This window comes from Caloenas nicobarica, chromosome 1 (assembly GCF_036013445.1).
Source record: "Caloenas nicobarica isolate bCalNic1 chromosome 1, bCalNic1.hap1, whole genome shotgun sequence".
In the NCBI taxonomy this organism is placed as follows: Eukaryota; Metazoa; Chordata; class Aves; order Columbiformes; family Columbidae; genus Caloenas; species Caloenas nicobarica.
In genome coordinates, this window is record NC_088245.1 from 10,808,560 (window position 1) to 10,827,292 (window position 18,733).

Genomic DNA, 18,733 nt, shown 5'->3' on the forward strand with positions numbered 1-18,733 from the left:
ATTAAAACTCTCTGACTGTGGAATCATTGTGTTTGTCTTCAGGATTTGTTGATATGCCATAAACTTACCATGGTATAATGCAAAAACCGGGGGAAAATTTTTTCCCTTGTCTTCACCATCATTAATAAAGAAACAGCCAGTTTTAATACTCTTTAATGCTGTGCATGTGGTGTCTCTGGTGTTTGAAAACACTACTTAAATACAGAAAAAAAACCACTTCTGTTTGCATGAATAACATTTAAGCTGGTTCCATCTGAGGATACATACTCTGGGTTTCCATTTCACCCACACTGCCACAGCAGCACATAAAAGCGGTCAGTCTAATCATGCCAGGAAGCAGCACAGACACAGCATAGCAGGAGTCCTCCCTATTCAAAGAACTCAGTCTGACAATCTGCCTTCACCAGCCAATGACAACAAAGACCAAAGTCAACTAGCCCTCAGGAAAGTGATGTCTGATGGACCAGTCAAGCCTGAAGGAGGTGAGCAGAAAGACATAGTTAAGAAGCCAACCACATCCCAAATCCTTCTTGCCATGTCTACTAATTCACTGCCATATTTAATTATTTATTTTGCCCCTCCATTAAGTGCTGCAAATGTTAACATGAATCAAGAAATCTGCTTGATTTTTCCACATCAGTGCATAAATCCATGATGAAAAATTGTGCTAAGAAACATTACAAAAAAACAAACGTGTGCACTTCCATTCCACTGGAGGACTTAGACATCTGTTGAAAAATGGTACAGCTTTGGTCTTGTTGTTGCCTAATAAAAAGTATGCATCCAAGTCAGTCTGCTTAAGCATAATTGAATATTTCTTCTACTGTGACAAAAACCTAATTGCACTTTTTTTTTTCCTGAAATTCTAATTGGGACATTAACAATTTCATTTCTCCCACATAGCTATTATGTCAAAACTCATTAGTATAGAGAATTTTTCAAACCGCCAGTGGAAAGGGAAGTTTTGATCAATGTGTAGTTCAATCTCTTGATAACTTTCTAATCAGCCTCTTAAAAAAATGTTTTATACCTGTAGGAACCTGTGCATCAAACCTAAATACCATCATCAATTTATCCACTCATCACAAATAAAGAGCCAGATTCTCAATTGGTTCAAATTGGCACTGATCTTTTGCTTATTTCCGTGGAATTGGAGAGATTATCCCAATAAACTGACAGACTGGACTCCCAGATCTTCTCTTGTGCTGTAATCCCTTCCCAGGCTCTCATGATTCATTGAAGTTTTTCCTGTCAACACAAATGTGCACATGGACAATGCAGTCTGAGAAGGTTGTAGAAGAGAAAAAGGGAATGATATTTCAAGCGATATATCCTAAAGGCAACAAGTCATTAAGAGAACTAGTGTGATGTTTAAGCAGCTAATTAACAAGGCCAAATTTAACAAATAATTTTAAACATTGCATTTAGAAATAAAAAGGTGTTTCTTATGAGAGCTATAAGTATATCTACACACGTGTGCATCCACCCACATATATGTTGTCTTACTCTACAGCTGAACTCCAGACACTTAGTTCAGGCAGAGGCTAGATGATATCATGGTACTAGTTCAGGCATCATGACTGAAAGGCCCATCCAGTTCCTGGGTTGTATATCATGGAAGTCTAATTCTGGAAAGAATGTCCTATGAGGAGTGGCTAAGGACTTTAGGTTTGTCTAGTTTAGAGAAAAGGAGACTGAGGGGTGACTTCATGGCTCTCCACACCTTCCTGAGGAGGGGAAGTGGGGAGGGAGGTGGTTCTGGTTCTCCCTGGTGTTCTGTGATAGGATATGTGGGAATGGTTCAAAGCTGGGCCACAGGAGGTTTAGACTAGACATTAGAGAGCATTTCTTTACCAAGAGAGTGGTCAAACACTGAAACAGACTTCCTTGAGATGTGGTTGTTGTCCCAAGCCTGTCAGTGTTTAACAGGCATTTGGACAATGCCTTTAATAACACGCTTTAACTTTTGGTCAGCCCTGGATTGGTCAGGCAGTTGGATTAGATGATCACTATAGGTCCCTTCCAACTGAAATATATTCTATTCTAGTCTAGTCTAGTCTAGTCTAGTCTATTCAACTCTTATGATGTTTTGAGGTGTCATGTCTGTAGAGATTTATCATAAATACTTGTGGTCCCATGGTGCCTTTTGGCCTACACAAGCAATGCTAAAACTTTTGTTTGTGATATGGGGTTGAATCAAGGTTCACATATACTTTTATGATGAGGAGATAGCTAGGCTCTTGGCGGCAAGTACGCTTGCCACTGAGCTATTATGCTAACTTCTTTACTTTTAAAATTGCAAAAAGGCTATGTATCAACATGCATTTGGCTCAGCAATATTAGAAGCACCATAGAGAGTTGCGGGAATAAGAACCCACATTAATATCATTAATATATCGGTGAGCTTAGGGTTACTATGAGGAGACATAGTACTTTTGTCTTTTTACTTCTGAAAATTATACAGAATGCATAGTCACCTACACAAAGTTTACAAGTCTGTTTTCAGATCTGTGGGAAGTTTTGACTTCTTCTTGTTGTACCAAAACTAGCTTGTCATAATTCATTCATATGAGGTGGGCCAAAAATTACCATTTTAAAGTTAATAGATCTCATGCATTTCAGCAGGAGCAAAAACCAAGATTAGTTAATTGCAGTTTTGTGGAGTATGGAAGTAAAATGAGGAGAGACTATGAACTTGAATAGAAAAAAACCACCAAAAAATCCTCAAATCAGCTTTCAATTTATAGAGTTCTTTGCAGGAGGAAGAGCAGACGAAGGAAAGAGAGGATGCTGCTGTAGTTCAAAAATTCGAAAAGTTAAAACTATTGTGAACAATGAATATTATGGCATCATCAGTTTGCAAGTCCATTCCTACAGGGATGCTGCATCCTTGTGGTACCCACTCCCATTACAGCCTACTTTATTGACACCTGGAAAAGAACCCATTAGGAACTGGTTTTATGGACTGGAACAGTCATCTTGTCAAGTTAGTAATTTTTTGTCACTAAATCTCAAAGCCCTTTATTAAAGCAGCTATTACAGATAATACACAGTAGTAGTAGTAGTAGTAGTAGTAGTAGTAGTAGTAGTAGTAGTAACCTCAGTTATTCCTATGTGAGTTTGTCAGATAACAGCACCTTTTAAAATAACTGTTCGGGTCTCTTCAGCCCAAGCATACCAGGTGGTAGTAATCTAGCAAGATTTCCACAAGAGTGATGGGAAAACATCTGTTCTGTGAGTGATCATCAGTTCTTCTCTACCTAAAAGAACCCTCAGAAGGAGTTCCCTCCTTTACCTTAGTCTCTCGATAGCTTTTTAAATTTTCTTGAATTGAATTGACACTTGAAAAAACAAAACAAAACAAGAACCCTGAGTCATTCTTAGAATGTTCCAGAGAGATATTTCTATTCTTCTGACTCCTAGGAGCTTTTCTATTGGATGTATTTTGACAGTTCTTTTGACGGTATGTCTGATGAGAAGTAAAAAGGAAGTGATAAACAAAACCAGCACCTGTGGTATACTTAATATATTTTGTAAATGCAAGGGACTTGCACGACTTTAAGTTTATTAGACTAAACTATTTCTTTGATCATTTCAAACAGTAAAAAATATATTTTGATCAATCTATTTTAAAAGTAAGGTGAAACTACAACAGAAAACATTGGTCTTTGTTCAGCACCTTTATAAAATCCGATATTCAGGTACAGCATTTAATTAAAAATAAACCCTGAAGTATAATTTCCTTGTTGCCTGTGAGAGATAAGAGTGTGATCTGCAAAGAAACCAATTGCATAATACACATCCCCATCACACCCCTCGGAGGAAAAATAAAATTTCAGAGCCAACCCTTTGCAGGCTGAAGTTGCAAGGGATCCAAGACAGAGAGAGAAAGCAGTGCCTGGGTTTGAGTTCAATTGATTTAATTTTTGTGAAAAATCTCTATCATTGCCAATTACACATTCATATAAAATTAAGAACATTCCTTTCAACGTAAATCTGTGCGTTAGAGTTTATCCACCAGATAGTTCAGTTTTAGAGACAATGTAAATCAGTCCACCTCCTTTTAAGTCAGTAATTTATCCCATAGAAGAATCTTTCCAGTATACAGAATTTATTTGGTAGATCACCTATGTTTTAAATATAGCAAATGATTTAGAGTTCTTCAGATAATTGAACACTTAAAGATAGTTTGATTACCAGTTCTGGATATATGCATATAAAACAATCAGTGTATCTGCAATACAGTTATTTGCTGACTTCATATAAAAGGCATTTTCAAAGCCAGTTTATAGTTTTAAAAGAATAAACTACATAGTTTGGTTTTGATAACTTCCAATAAAGTGGAACAAGGAACAGAAAAATTTTCCTTCAATGTCTGTGTGAAGTAGAAAGGCACACCAGCTATTCTTCAGTAGAATAGAAAGTGTATTATAGTTTCCAGTGAAATAAGGTGTTCAGAGGTTCAGAGCACCAAAAAAAAAAAAAGATAACGCTAGTGCTCACCTTATAGTCTGCATTTATCTATGTAACTGGTCATTTTTTAAAGTACACAGTTTTATAGGAAGCTCTGGTCTTTACATGGGTGTTTAACATACCTGTTAATGGGTAAAATTCAGTGGGCTTGTCCTTATTTGCAGAGGAAGAGATGCCAGTTTTGCCCCAAAAGGTGCAATGATTGTACAATGGAAAAACAATTCCTTTATTACATCAGAATATTGAATAGCCAACAACAACGACAAAATGTTTTGTGATCAATGAAGAGAATTCCTAGAAAATTATTTTGATTCTTCCTAGGATCTTTGGAGAACAGTAAATTAATATTTAAATAACTAAGTAGGTGATTTTAAGCCTGAATATCATTTTAGTTCTATGCACTTTTCTATTCTTTCAAACAGACACTAATGAGAGAGAAGGTACAAGCTAATATGCGGTTGCTTGAACGTCATGTGATAATGGATGCCATATGTACCTCCTATTTTATTTGGCACACATTAAAAACCACAATGAGAGAAACAATCAAACAACCTGCCATTGGAAAAGTGCTGCTGTGCTCTTGACCTCAAATCGTTACCAAATATTAAAGATCTAGAGAAAATACCATGTGTTTCAGTTAAAGTTCCAAACATACCTGTTAAATTACCATTTAAGGTAATACAAACAATATAGTTCCATAGATATTTCTGTCTATTTTCCCTATTTTTTTTTTTTACTCAACAATAGACTGGTTTTTTTCAACCTCAAATCATTGGGAATTTAAAATCACAACATTTTCTGAAAATCTCTAAATCTAATGCATGTACACAGAACCTATTTATTTCTCACATCTCATAGAGAACATTTCATTTTTTACATTATAGATTTTTCTATTGGATACAAAAGCTTTTCTGTGATATCCTAAGAGGAAGCTACTTTCCAAATAGTTGTGTGTCAAGTGATTTTACTGGTCAGAGGAAGGTCTACTATCAGAGCTAATACTGTTAGCTAGAATATCTAGAGTAGACAGACTGTGCATCAGCATTTTCACAATTGTACCCAAATAAGCCTTTCAATTTACACCTCTTGAAGACCTTCAGTTTAAAACGTTTCAGTTCAAAAGGCAGCATGTCTGCTTTTAGCTACCTTGGTCCAACATCTTTGACAAAAGTTCACTTAAGTGTCAGCATAACAGGTTAAAACTACACAGAAATGTGGTGTGATATGTCTATCAAGATATTGCTAGCACTGTATAATCCATGATGCAGGGCTGAGCCAGCACAGTGTAATTTCTAGACACTTAGCTGTAAGAAATTAAAATCAACAGGAATTTTCCTTATCACTAAGTTCTATTTACTGGTGTTAGCAACAATGTAGAGTGAAAGGAAATTGATTCCTAGGTTCTGTAAATCTTTTGAATTGGATACAACTGTGGATTTAAATACCTGTTTATTTGGTATCCCTTTAGGTCTATACTCATTTTCACACTTTTAATACGCAATGCCATGTTTTAATTTACTACAATAATTTAGGTCATTTCCTTCATACTTTAAATAATTTACCACCCAAAGATCTTTTATGCCCAACTTTACTAGTCTCTTAATTTCCAAGTTAAATGGGCTTTCATATTGCTACAAATAACCCGTTTCCAAGAATCATTATCAAAACATGAGCAGTTTGTCCCCATTCTGTGCAGATAGCAATAATCTGGGGCTGTCTTTTGAGTCTTATTTCAGTCTGATAGCTGGCACATTTTGCTTTGACTATTCCTGCTGTTTACTATTCCACCATTTTAAACTGACATGTAATTTCAGGAGATTGCTCAGATTCTTCATTTGATAACTCTTATTTCAAAACTGTAGTAGATGGTAGCCTAACGCTACAGGGTACATGGAAGAAAATTATTTCATCAGAATTGCTTTGCTGGATGAAGAAATGTCATCAGTACAGTTTAAGACAAATGCTGTTTGCTATTACTCACTTCAAATGGTAAATTGCTCTGTAAAGAGCTGTGTTGAAATTTCACAAAATACCACTGCTCAGTGTGCAGTCAAAGCCATGTCTAAAATACAAACGTGGCTGAAATAGGTGAGACCGTGGCCTTGTGTGATTCTGTGATTCTGTAAAGTACTGTTCAACATGAGGAAGAGTGAGGAAAAGCCACTATCAGAACTGACCTGAAGTATATACCTTCGATCACTAGTTATTTATGTATCCCCATTCTGCTGCCAGTTCACAAAAAGATGCAACTAACAGTCCCAGCAATGGGGTTTTATGCTGCTGAACCTTACAGAGCAAGCCTGAGCAGCACTTGCTTTTAGCGCCAGCAAACCCTCCAGAAAAACAGGAAAACAGGCACCTCGGGGGCAGGTCGAGGTTGGATATTTGAAAGACAGGGTGACTGAGACTGAAGGGTAGACAAGCTTCAGCCAGAAGATGCTGTGCATGACATGCCCCGTCTGTGGGTCAGCAGAGAAGTATCCAAAGCAGATTGGTGATCTGCTCCTGTGGGCTTGCATCTCTTGGAGAAGACTCAGCATGATGCTATCAGCCTTTTTGTTACCCGGAGTTTTAAAGAACATTTTTTTTTCAAGTAATTACAGGCAAAGTCGCAAAATTTAATCCTGAATGCATACTCAAAAGCATTTTCCCTCCTCCTGTTTGGTTTACAAATAGAACTGTCTTCCCCAATGTGTTTTGACAGTTGTATTTCTGCTTCTAGACAGATACTTGAAAAGGATAACATCCACAATTTAATCCCCAGGAGAAAGTTTTGTTTCAGTATGTTCTTATATCCACAGGAAGCACAGAACAACACAGTCCTATTTTTCGAATTTAAGACTTTTTTTTTTTTTTCAAGTATTTCACTGTAGAAGAATGGCTGGAGTGGCTGACAGTGCTGGATTGTTTCCATTTTGCCACTGACTGATTTGACAGTTCATGGCTATATGTTTTTTGTGAATTATTGATCTCTCCTATGTCAGGTTTTAAAATTCATCTTCTCTGTTGTAAAGAAAGATTTCTCTGAAAGATTAAGTGAAATATATGACTTCCATTCTTTCCTTTGTTATTGATTTTAATATAATATCTCCTTTATAATAAGGTATGACTTACATGTTTTCCTTGGTTATAAAAGCTGATTTAGCTACAACAATAGTTTTGTGTAATAGGAAATTCTGTGCACTATTTCAGAGTAAGCAGCTCATATTAGAGTTTTACATTTTCCTTTCCTATTTCTATTCTTCATAGTCCAATGGCTGGACAGCCCAGACATCATTGAAGTTACTATCCTTAAAAAGTACTGATAAACTCCATAAATGGTTCATAGAGAAGGGGCTGGAGGGAGGAAAGGATATCTCCCGTCTCCCAGTAAGAGGCCAAATGATGATGCTGGGTATTGATCTTCAGTTTAACTTAGTCTCTTCCATCTGCTGAGGCCTGGAGAGTCTTTTTTTTCTTCTAAAAATGAAATTATTTCAGCATCATATGTAATTGGCAAGCAAAACCTTGCATATGAGAAGTTTTTTTCCTGAGAGTTCTTAAAAGTTTTCTAAGCTTTATGAGTTTCTAAAACTTTGGGTTTTGTGGGTATTTTTGTTTGGGTTTTTTTGTTTGTTTTTTTCCTGACAATCACAAAATAATTTGAAAAACCAATGGGCAAGAAAGCAAAGAAACATAGCTCTTCCATACTCTGGGTACTTGATATTCAAATGATGTCACTTGTCTTTGCCCAAGCACCTATTCAAATACATGTTGTACATTTATGCAGAGCAAGACTACACCTCATAGTATCAGCCACCTCTGTGATACCAGAAGAAAATATGCAGTCTCTGGACCTCAAAAACTGAGTGGATCCATACAAAACTATCCAACTGTTTGCAGACCAAGGCACCTCCCACCAGAACTTTGATGTTAAAACCAGAGAACTTAGGCGTTTTCTAGCATAGGCAGCTGCAAGCACAACTTTGTAACTCAGAAGTGAACCTGTCCTAATCTCACTTTAGTTCCTTGTCCTTTATGTGGATAGGAACTCAACTGGCCAAGAAATGTGGCAATTGCTCTGACACTTACAGGGCTTCACAGACGTTACATAGACTAGTAAGACTAGAGGAATACGACAGTGAACTCAGCCTTTCTTGTTGAAGTTCCTAAGACAACGTTTGCCTTTGTTCAAAGAGAAAGGGCAAAACTGCAAATGAATATACAAACTAATCTCTTGCACATGAGAGCAGGAAAAAAGTTCTAACTTTCAACTTAAAAGTACAAATCTAACCAGGGTTATTCTGACTCTCAGATAAAATATCTCTCAGCAGGATTCAACACATCTTCAAAACTTGGAAGTTTTCTATATAACCAGCAGCAGAAGCTTAGAGTTCTAGATTTATCTGTAAAAATATAGATATATAGAAAATGTGAGTGCCTCATGAGTTAAGGAGCAGTTCTCTGTATCCATATTCTTAATTTGTCACAAAACTAGCTGTAAATCTATTTGTGAATTTCATCTCTTGTTGCAAACTGATGATGTAGTTCGTTACTTTCATAGACCACACAGGGAAAAAAAAAGGCAAAAGAATAACATTGAACTTCAGAATTTTCAAAATCTAGTAATGAATCTAAATTTGGATCCATTACAGCCATTCACCAGGAGATCTTATGGGGGAGAAAATCAATATAGAAAAAGACCTAAATTAGGGAAAACAGTGGATAAGCTAAAAATACAGCATACTGAATGGATCATCAGGATACAGATGTTTGAAAGAAAACAACTATGTTTTGATTATAAATAGATATAGCAAAACTTCTGAACCATTTATAAAGACTTAATTCAAGCTTTTCTGGCTTGAACTAAATTCTAAGTTCTTACTGGTTTTAGAAATCCACCAGTAAAGATATAAGAAATTACTTCAGGCATTAGCTTTTAAGTCAATAAAAATAAGAGCTCAGATATGAACCTCTCTTTCAGCCACATATGTTGTAGTGGAGATGTATGCTACACTAAGCAAATTCATGCCTAAGGGAAGGACTAAAGACACTTTCTTGTGCCGGCACAAGATTGTCTTGATTTCCATGGGTTTTGCAGATGCATGTCTTTCCCCATTGTCCTGATCTATGAGGCATTTGTTATGCCATGGCAAAAACACCCCAGCCCAACATAAAGAAACCTCAGAATCCCAAACAATAAACATTAGAAGTCATACATGTCACACAAACACTGAGAACTGAGGTTATGGATTAGTTTGAGACAGGCATGAGACAGCCCCCATTCAGGCTGTTGAATACAGGGCAGCTGGCAGTAATGCACTGTAAAGGAGAGCTTGACCTCTCTTCTATGAAATCTCGCTCTTGCCCAAAATTTCCCAACAGCACTTTCCTGACATGTCACTGTAGTCATAGGAATTCACTTACCGTACCCCAAACTGCAAGTGATGGAGCAGCCACTGCCCATAGCTGCCTGAGCAGGACACGTTGCTGTGCTCTGGCCATCTCTGCTAGAAAAACCTGGTGGCTTTCTCTCCAGATGAGATACTGAAAGTACATGTTAATAACAGCATGATTTTAGAGTTTATTAATTTGTATTAATATCCAAGAAGATAGCCTATGATCAATGTATAAAATCATGAAATAGAGCTAAAGAATATTTTTGTCTGAAAATAATTTAAATTGACAGTTTCCTTCTGTGGCTATAGGCAATAGTGAAACTGAGGAGGCTATTACAGTTTTAAAATAAAGTTATGTGACAGCTTGGTTTAGCAGCGAAGAATCACTTGGCACAGTAAGAGTCCTGTTTTAACTAACAGTTTGGCCCAAGGATTAAAGATATGTGAATTGCTTCATTTCTCTCTTTTAGTTTCAATCATCAATCTGTTTTTGCATTATCTTGGAGGAGTCACTCACAGCTTCCCAGACCCATGTCAGGCAGCATGCAGCAGTCTTCACCAAAAATAATATTCATTCAGTCAAACCTAAATAATATTGGTTGCCAGTTTAAGGCAAGACACCATTGGGGCTCTGGCTCTTATTTGAAGTAATTTCCATTTAGATATTTGACTAATTTCTTGTTTAAAGAAAAATCTCTTTTAACTGCTTGCATTAGAGTTTCACATTTCACTAAAATAACATAAAACTTCATTAAGTCTTCACAGAAAAATAACTTTACAAAACGTATTTTTTGTCGTCAGTGTATACGTTCAGTGAGTTGGAACAGATGAAATATGACAATAGTAGATGCAGTTGAGGACATTTAACAACAACAACAACAACAACAAAAATGTATTAACATCCCCAAATAATTTTGTTTTTCAATATGATAATAGCTATACTACTCTACTGTTCCTGTATTAATTATGTGTAATGTCAGTGTGTCCTTTTTTTGTTTATATTTCTCAACTTGCTAAAGGCTGAATACCAGAAGATTTGCTTATGTAGTACGATATCCAAAACGCAAAGCATCTGATGTAAAAATAACATGCTGGTGTACATTTTCTACACCAAATGTTCTTAAGATTAGCACAGCTCCTGGCAAAATAGGTGCATTAGCATTCTAGACATGTAGTAAGAGAGATCCAGATGGGTAGGAGCAGTTGAGAAATATAATGCAGTAGCTGTGTTACGTCTGAAGGGGGGTGGAGGTCTTCATACAGTCTCTGTGACTATATATTGTGTACCTATATTTCCTTGCAGCTTCCTCTCCTCCTCAAAATCACCAAATGTTTCATGAGGAGTATGAGTAAGGCACACTGGGTCTTTTCTTTTTAAGAGACTACCACATGAAATGTTTCAGATTAATAACTGGTTTTCTTTATCTTTAATCAGAAAAGCAGTGTTAACCAATCTAACGCATTCTTTTTTTTCCTTCAGGCTGTTGATTTGAACTATTAACATGACTGGAGAAAAAATAATGGTGGTATACTATTTGGTTTAGAACACCTTATTCTATGTGGAAATAAATATCATCTGCAAAAGATGTTAACTCAATACTGTAATGTAAAGTAAAAAACTGAAAGTGTTTGCATGTGATTTTGATAAATTACGTTTTTTCTTAATGTGGATGGTACTGATGTCTTACAAGATTTTTGGTAACCCACTGTTCCTGCCCTGTACAGCAAGGTCTACTAATCACCGATCTGCAGAAAGTTCTGTCTCCACTGGCTCATCAGGCAGTAGCTTTGGCAGTGGATACAGCATGGATAGTGAAGGCAGCAGCAGTGCCACTGGAGAGAATAGTCTGTTTCCCATCCCAAGAATGTAAGGCTTTTCCTTTAATATACTGTATCCTCTGCACACTGCCTATGTATAGCCCTTTCACTTTCCAGCTATCTTTTTCCATAGTTTGCTCTGCAGACTTGTTGTGCAGTAGGCTAACAGATGAAGGTGGAGAATATTTCAGAGCTTGTATTTTTATTCTTCTTTGTTGAACACTGCATTATTAATAACCAGCCAAACCTGTGCCTCAACCTCATGAATTTATTTCTGTCACACAAGAGATGTGCAAGTCTCAGCCCTTGATGCAAGTGTAAGGTGGGCTTGGGTTAGGTTTTAAAAGTACAACCTTCATAGGCTTGAGAAGTTTTCAGATTTACCTCCTTCTAGAAATAAGTTTTACTAGTTCAACTGAAATTCAGATTCTGGATATAAACCAGCTTTCCCCAAGTTTTTAAGAGATTCATAGAATTTCTCAGTAGTTCTTGGTTGGAAAAAAATATTTTTCAGATGGTATCCCTGTAGGAATTATCAACATATTATCAACATACTATCAATGCAATTATCAATGCAATGCAAAGTCGGCAGAGCAAACTATGTAAAATCAATGAAGTGATTTAATTTTCAGTCATTTTTCCTGGTTAACTACTCCACAGAGAAAAGTCTCGCCAGGATTTTTTTTTGCCTCAACTTTGGCAGTATTCATCTTCATTTAGCAATTTAATTTATATTCCTATATAGGAAAATGTAGCTGCTTCTGATCACCTTTAGTGTTTCTGATCAACTTAATGTTTCTGACTTGAATTTTTTATAGATTGACTCTTCTCAAAATGTTAGTTGGTGGTCATTGCTCATTCCGTGTCTGCAACAGTTGTTCTATATTTTTCTCTGGGACACAAGTTTTTGCTTTTCCCCTGCAGTCTTGAATTATTAATCACAAGAGTGTGATATAATTTTCCTAAAAAAGCTTGAATGAAGAAAAAAATAATTCTCTAGAACTGTGACACTTCTAAGTATTCATCATTTCTAAAATAAAGCCCAATGTTATTTGTCTACACCTTAATAATGGCTAAAAGGAAAATAGATACATATCTCATATTTCACTCTCATTTTCAGAATCCAGGAGGGCAATGTGAGCACAGGTTGTGGGGTGCCAATTTTTTAATCTTCATCAAACTTTTCAATCATGTTTTTCTGGGTTAAACTGGGTTGTGCTTCCCAGTTGCAAAAAGGTAATCCTTAATTGGATTTGATAATCTCAAAATTATTTTGCTGTCATTCCTAATGAGAAAAGCAAAGATGCACAAAAGTTTTTAGTTCACATATGCTAAATTTGAATCCATATAGTATTACTGGCTGTGAATTGTCCAGCAATGGGACACTATGTACAGTTACTTGGTATTTGGCTGATAGATTCAGCAGCATGTTAAACCAGCCTCACTTCTAAAAGCAGGAAGAAATCTCCACAGCTTCATCTTTTCTCTTATAATAAATTGTTCCCATGAATTGTATTTAATTAAATAAAATATATCCAGCACTCTTATTTTCTGTTAAGGGCTACAATATATATATTTTTTTTATTATGGCATTTTTAAAGGAAATCATTTATGTGCTGATATTAGACAGACACTTTAAAAGTGAAACAGGACATCTACATAGACAAAACATGTTTTCTTTTTCATGTTAGTCTCAAGGGCTTTACATGGCAATTTAATGAGAATGAATGACAAAATTACTGTTTGCCATCAGAAACCTTTGGGATCATCCCTGGGGAGAATGAGTTAAAGTTGATAACTGTTTCCATTTTGAATTCTTTATAAAGACTCATATATATGACTGAAATTCTAATCAATATTTGCATTCACACTGGTTTGATAATGACTTCAGAGACTCTGATCTTGCACTCTTAATTCAGCATATCCATAAGACCATAGCTCACAATTTGCATGTGAAGCGTTAAGTGAGCTAAATAATTTTAAGTGTCTTGGCATTTAAAAACATTTTTGCTTCTAAGCTCTCTGTTCAGGTTAAGTTTCTGATTTATCAATAGAAAAAGTGTTGGACAAGCTGAGTTTTAAACTCTAGTCCAAATGCTTTTAACCATAGGAACATTTAGTCATGCAGCAAAAGAAAATTAAATAGTGACACCATGGGAGTTTTTTGATGAGGTAAATAATGAGAATACTTGCCAATATTAAATATAACTATCAAGGGAAATTAGTCGCTATATACAGTTATACACAGATGAATAAATCTTATAAAGATTGGGAGATATATTTGGGAGATATATTTTTAGAAGGCTCTTATTATATGGTTGTGATACCCCTGAAAGTTACTCATGACATCAACTGTGATAACGACCAGATTCTCTATGCCTTTGTATTGTGTGACCAACTATACCAGTACAATGTCTGTAAAATTATATTAATTTTGAATGCAAAGGTGAAACGCAATTGAACAATGTGTAAGGAATCTAAACCTAGGGACAAATAATTCCTGTATGATATTTGTAATGGGTTTTATAAAGCATTACCTCGCAGAAAACAAAAACAAACAAACAAACAAACAAAAACCAAAAAAAACCCCTTTCAGTTAAAGTTAAATTTAAAAACACTTTAAAAACTGACATTTTATACTAATCTTTTAGTTCATTGTGAACTTGGATGGCTTCTATTGCTGCTGTGAAACACGAAGCTGGCTTGCTGGTAGCAAAGAACAGCGCTGACCCTTTAACCCCAGAGGAATCACATCCATCTGAAGATAATGCCTTATATTCTTTATCACAGCATTTGGAGTCTTGAGGGAGAAAGAGAAACAGAAGCATAAACATGTCATAGCAGCAGACTTGTTTTTGAGAGTGACTATAATCATGCTTAGAGCTTACAAGTATGTTTAATGATAACTTACATTTTACCTAACTTTCATTGCCTAAAAATAGACGTCTAGATTATAATCGGGCTTCTTTCTAAATCCAGTGGAGAAAGATAGGGACTTTCAGAGCATGATTTATTCCACTCACCTTACTTTAAGATTAATATAAGTCTTGGTAGGGAACTGGTTTTTTTAATGCTAAACCTAAACTGTAATGTAAAGCAATCATTAAATAAGATATTGACCACAAACATGCCTTACCTTTGAAGTAATAGTATTGTAGACACAATATCAATTTTATGACTCCTTATTATATATTTCACTGTTCAGCATAACAGGATAAAGTGAGTAGAGGAGCTATGCAAACTGATTGTGGAACCCCAGGCTGATGGGGGGCAAGTAGCAGACAGCACCTGTCGGCCCCATTCTATAAGAATGTACAGGCTCATCAAGATGTGATTGCAGTTGTCTCCTAAAGAGAAAAAAAAATAACGCTCTTAAGTGATGTCTCCAAATACCCATAGAAAAAAATTATCATCAACCTTATCTTCTTGACTATTTATATTTGTATTTACACACACTTTTAGTGGTTTAGAAATATTTGTGACATTTATCTTTTTGTTTGTCTTTTATCTTTTGTTTATCTTTTAATCCTCATTGGCTTAGATGTATCATTTTCTTAGATTTCATCTCTTTATGATCTTATTGACAACTATCACCATATCTTTTAACAGAGGGAAGATGAGCCAGAATGGACAAGAACCAGTAAAGCAGTCGGGAGTAGGATTAACCGATGCGGAAGGTAAAAAGAAATACAAACAACAGTACAGGGGTATCCCATGTTTATAGAACAAATGTTTTTATTTCTTTTACTTGTTATGCTATGAAAGATTAGCCTATGCTCTCTCTGTATTTTAGATTAAGATCCTGACTTTCATTTACTCTAAGGCCCCTTTACACATAGCACCAATGTAATGAGTCTTCAGTTTAAATGAGAACAGTGTCTTACCTGTTTATTTAAATTAAATACTTAGATTGGAATGAATAATATCTGTCTTTCAATGTTCATTGCTTTTCATAGTATTGGAATAAAAAGTATGAGATGTGGAGCTAACTCAGTACCCATTAGATCAGAAGAAAATATCCAATGGCTGTCAGGCTCTATTTTTATAACATTTCAGAATATTCACTTCATAAAGCAATTATTAATTTTGCTGTCAATGTAAAACATTAAGTTTAAATAAAAATATTAGCTGAACGTCAAGCTTGACTTGACTGCTGCACTTAGATGATAGTGGAAACTCTCATCTAATTGGGAAATCCTGAGTGATTTTTTTCAGCATGAATGTAGTAAAGCCAAAGAAGGAGACATTGTGATACTGGAGCTGGAAAGAGCCTGACAGAATGGCTGTCAAAGTTTCATGAGCAATGTGATCATCTCTTTCATGTGTAATAATGGACAACTGCATGAAAATTAAGAGTGTTTTGTATTGAAGGATATGTTAAGAAAATTCCATTTCCCTTTGCAAATAAGGTATTTCTTTCAAGTATATGCTTCTGTTGACCTCAAATATAAAACCTAATTATCTTGATCTTCATTTTATTATTAAAATAAGACTTTAATCATTTTAATGCATTTCAATGCAGCTTCAGGGTTTTAATTAATTCATAAATTGAATTCATACATACATTTGAAGTTAACTTCATGTTAAGTTCAACCTTAAAAAAATATCATTTTTCAGTTTTCTGCAATCTGTATATATGGGGAAAAAATTGCTGTTGCTATATTTGAGGTAAAATGATCTAATGTTCCACAGATTTGAAGAAATCAAATTAGACTTTGAAGGTAGAACTGTAAAACTGTCTTTTCTAAAGCAAGAATTCTTAACTTTGTATATAAATTTTGCTAAGTATTTCAGTACATAGTACTCATCATACAAAAATCAAAATTCAATGGTATTTTTAAGTATTTGAAAACTGAACTATTTTTTAAAAGAGAAATGGTGGGATGAAAATGGGAAATCAGGAATTTTCCATTTTTACTTTGTCATGATGTGTTTTATACAGAATGATAATTGTAAAAAAATAGCTTTTCATCATTTTGTTTATCATAAATTGCCCCTTTGGTGAGGTCTTCAATCATAAATTTCAGAGTCTACAAATACGAAATGTTTAAATTTAGTATTTCTGTCATTAAAAACAACAACAAAAAAAAACCCAAGCAAACAAACAAACAAAGACAACTGAAAAAAACACCTTTTGAAACAAGCTACAAATGCATCTATAACATTTGGTCACTAAAACTATTTTTCCAGCCAAAGGTATGGTTATGCTCATCTTCAAAATTTGCAACTCAAGAGCTGTAATTTCCTAATTTTCACTTATGATGCAATTCACCTCTCCTAACTTGAGTACTCTAAGAGTTACAACTCCAGTTCTGATAAAATGAGTGGTTGTTTCTCTCCATTGAGAGAAGCTAGGACAGTCAGCCTAGTTTTTAGTGTCTGATTTGTAGCTAAGATGGGACACATCAATCCTAAATTAAATAAAAGCTGGAAAACAATTCAAGAACATCTCTGTTTCAACGTGTAAATATAGTCATCTTGCAGGGAAGCAGTTCGGAATTTAGAGGAACTCAAGGTTAATTGGCAATTACTTCAGTATTATAGTGTCATCGTGGTATTCTTTTCATAGGTGAACAGAAGTGAATGAAAATCTTAAAGTCTCAAAGATAAAATAATATATTTTCGGTAGTGGAATATATTTTCTGTGTTGTGGACCAGGTGAGCTGTGCAATTAACTGATTCCCATTTTTCATTAATTTGTAGAGAGCTTCCATGGTTGACATTTGTATTCTTATTTGCAAAAAAAGGATTTAGTGTTATACTTAAAACATTCTAGTACTAGTGCTATTTTTACTTTTTTCAAGTATTCTTCGTGGATAACTTCTGTGAAAAGTAGCCTGTGGATTACTCTCTTTAGAACTGTGCAGAATAAATTCAATTGCTTAGACATGCGGATCTACTGCTACTTGAAATGTTTTAGTCATCCAGGTCGTTCACACAGGCCTGGCAAATATGGCAGGGGACTTACAGAGACGAGATCTTTAAGACCGGTAGCTGGAGGCAGAGCAAGGTAGGACTCTTAAATAGCAACAAAACCTGATTTTTAGGCAGCTGAATCAAAACTGTAGCAATAGAGTTTGGATTCAGCTCACAGAGTATGACATCAAAATTTAGGCATGTACATAAGTGGAATCACCAGGGAAAAATACACTCCTTTTGTAATTGTTTACCCACTTGAGAACTGTGCTAATGTTTTCTTGGGGATAGTTTTTGTGCTATTAAGATGTACCAGTTAAGTTATAAGTAAATACTGGAAAACAGTACTATTTACTTTGCTGACACAACCAAATGGTCAATATGAATAACTATGAGTATTCCTATGGTAACCTTTGTTTCTCTGAACATATTATCTTGTTATATTCTGTATTTTCATACTACCTAATAATATAAAATAATTCAGAGTTTGGTTCTTGGATGCTGTGTTGCAGTTATTTTTACAATATGCATTGTTGCATGCTATCTTACACTGGATATTCTGTCCTGAGCAGACGAAATACTTCATCTTCTTAAACTTCAGTAAATGATACATATTGCGATCTTCATTGAGTTATGTGAACCAATTTCTCTATCAGTTTCAGAGAGTGCAATATCTTTTGTTTAAAGATTTCTTATGACATGCTATGAAATATTACCGACATTACAGACAAAAAAAGCAATTGCATTCCATGTAAGGATTGAAACTAACAATTAAAAGTACGTGATTAATATCTTGATTCAGTTGTAGATCATGATTGATATATCTGCCCTATGAAACTGCTCAGGTAATAGATCCCACATGGTATTTTCCACACTCCAGCTATTTACCCAGTTGAGAAATACATGGGGAAAGTTATTTTTGTATATTTCAAAAGTGTGGATTTACTTGGTAATCCCAAACTGCCATTATTTCTAGTAGAAGAGGAATATATAAATATAAATAGCATTTTAATTGAAATAGTTTGCTATAGGGAAATTTTGCATCTTCTAACTTTGAATATGATATATACAGGCAAAATACTCTTTTAGTATTACAGACATTGAGGTTCATGTCAAACAAAGACTCTTTTAGGAAAGATGAACATGTC

The 18,733-nt window shown here is 35.1% G+C and overlaps 1 protein-coding gene across 2 annotated transcripts in view; it reads left to right on the forward strand.

Annotated features, from left to right (window-relative positions):
• PCLO (piccolo presynaptic cytomatrix protein) overlaps positions 1 to 18,733 on the forward strand; it is a 353,249-nt gene that overhangs the window by 293,105 nt on the left and 41,411 nt on the right. The window contains exons 22-24 of one of the 2 annotated variants that reach the window (XM_065648554.1): positions 300 to 482; positions 11,577 to 11,718; positions 15,279 to 15,346. In XM_065648554.1, the coding sequence (XP_065504626.1) occupies positions 300 to 482; positions 11,577 to 11,718; positions 15,279 to 15,346 (393 nt within the window). The remainder of the gene's footprint in view (positions 1 to 299; positions 483 to 11,576; positions 11,719 to 15,278; positions 15,347 to 18,733) is intronic. The other variant, XM_065648563.1, reaches the window with a different exon arrangement.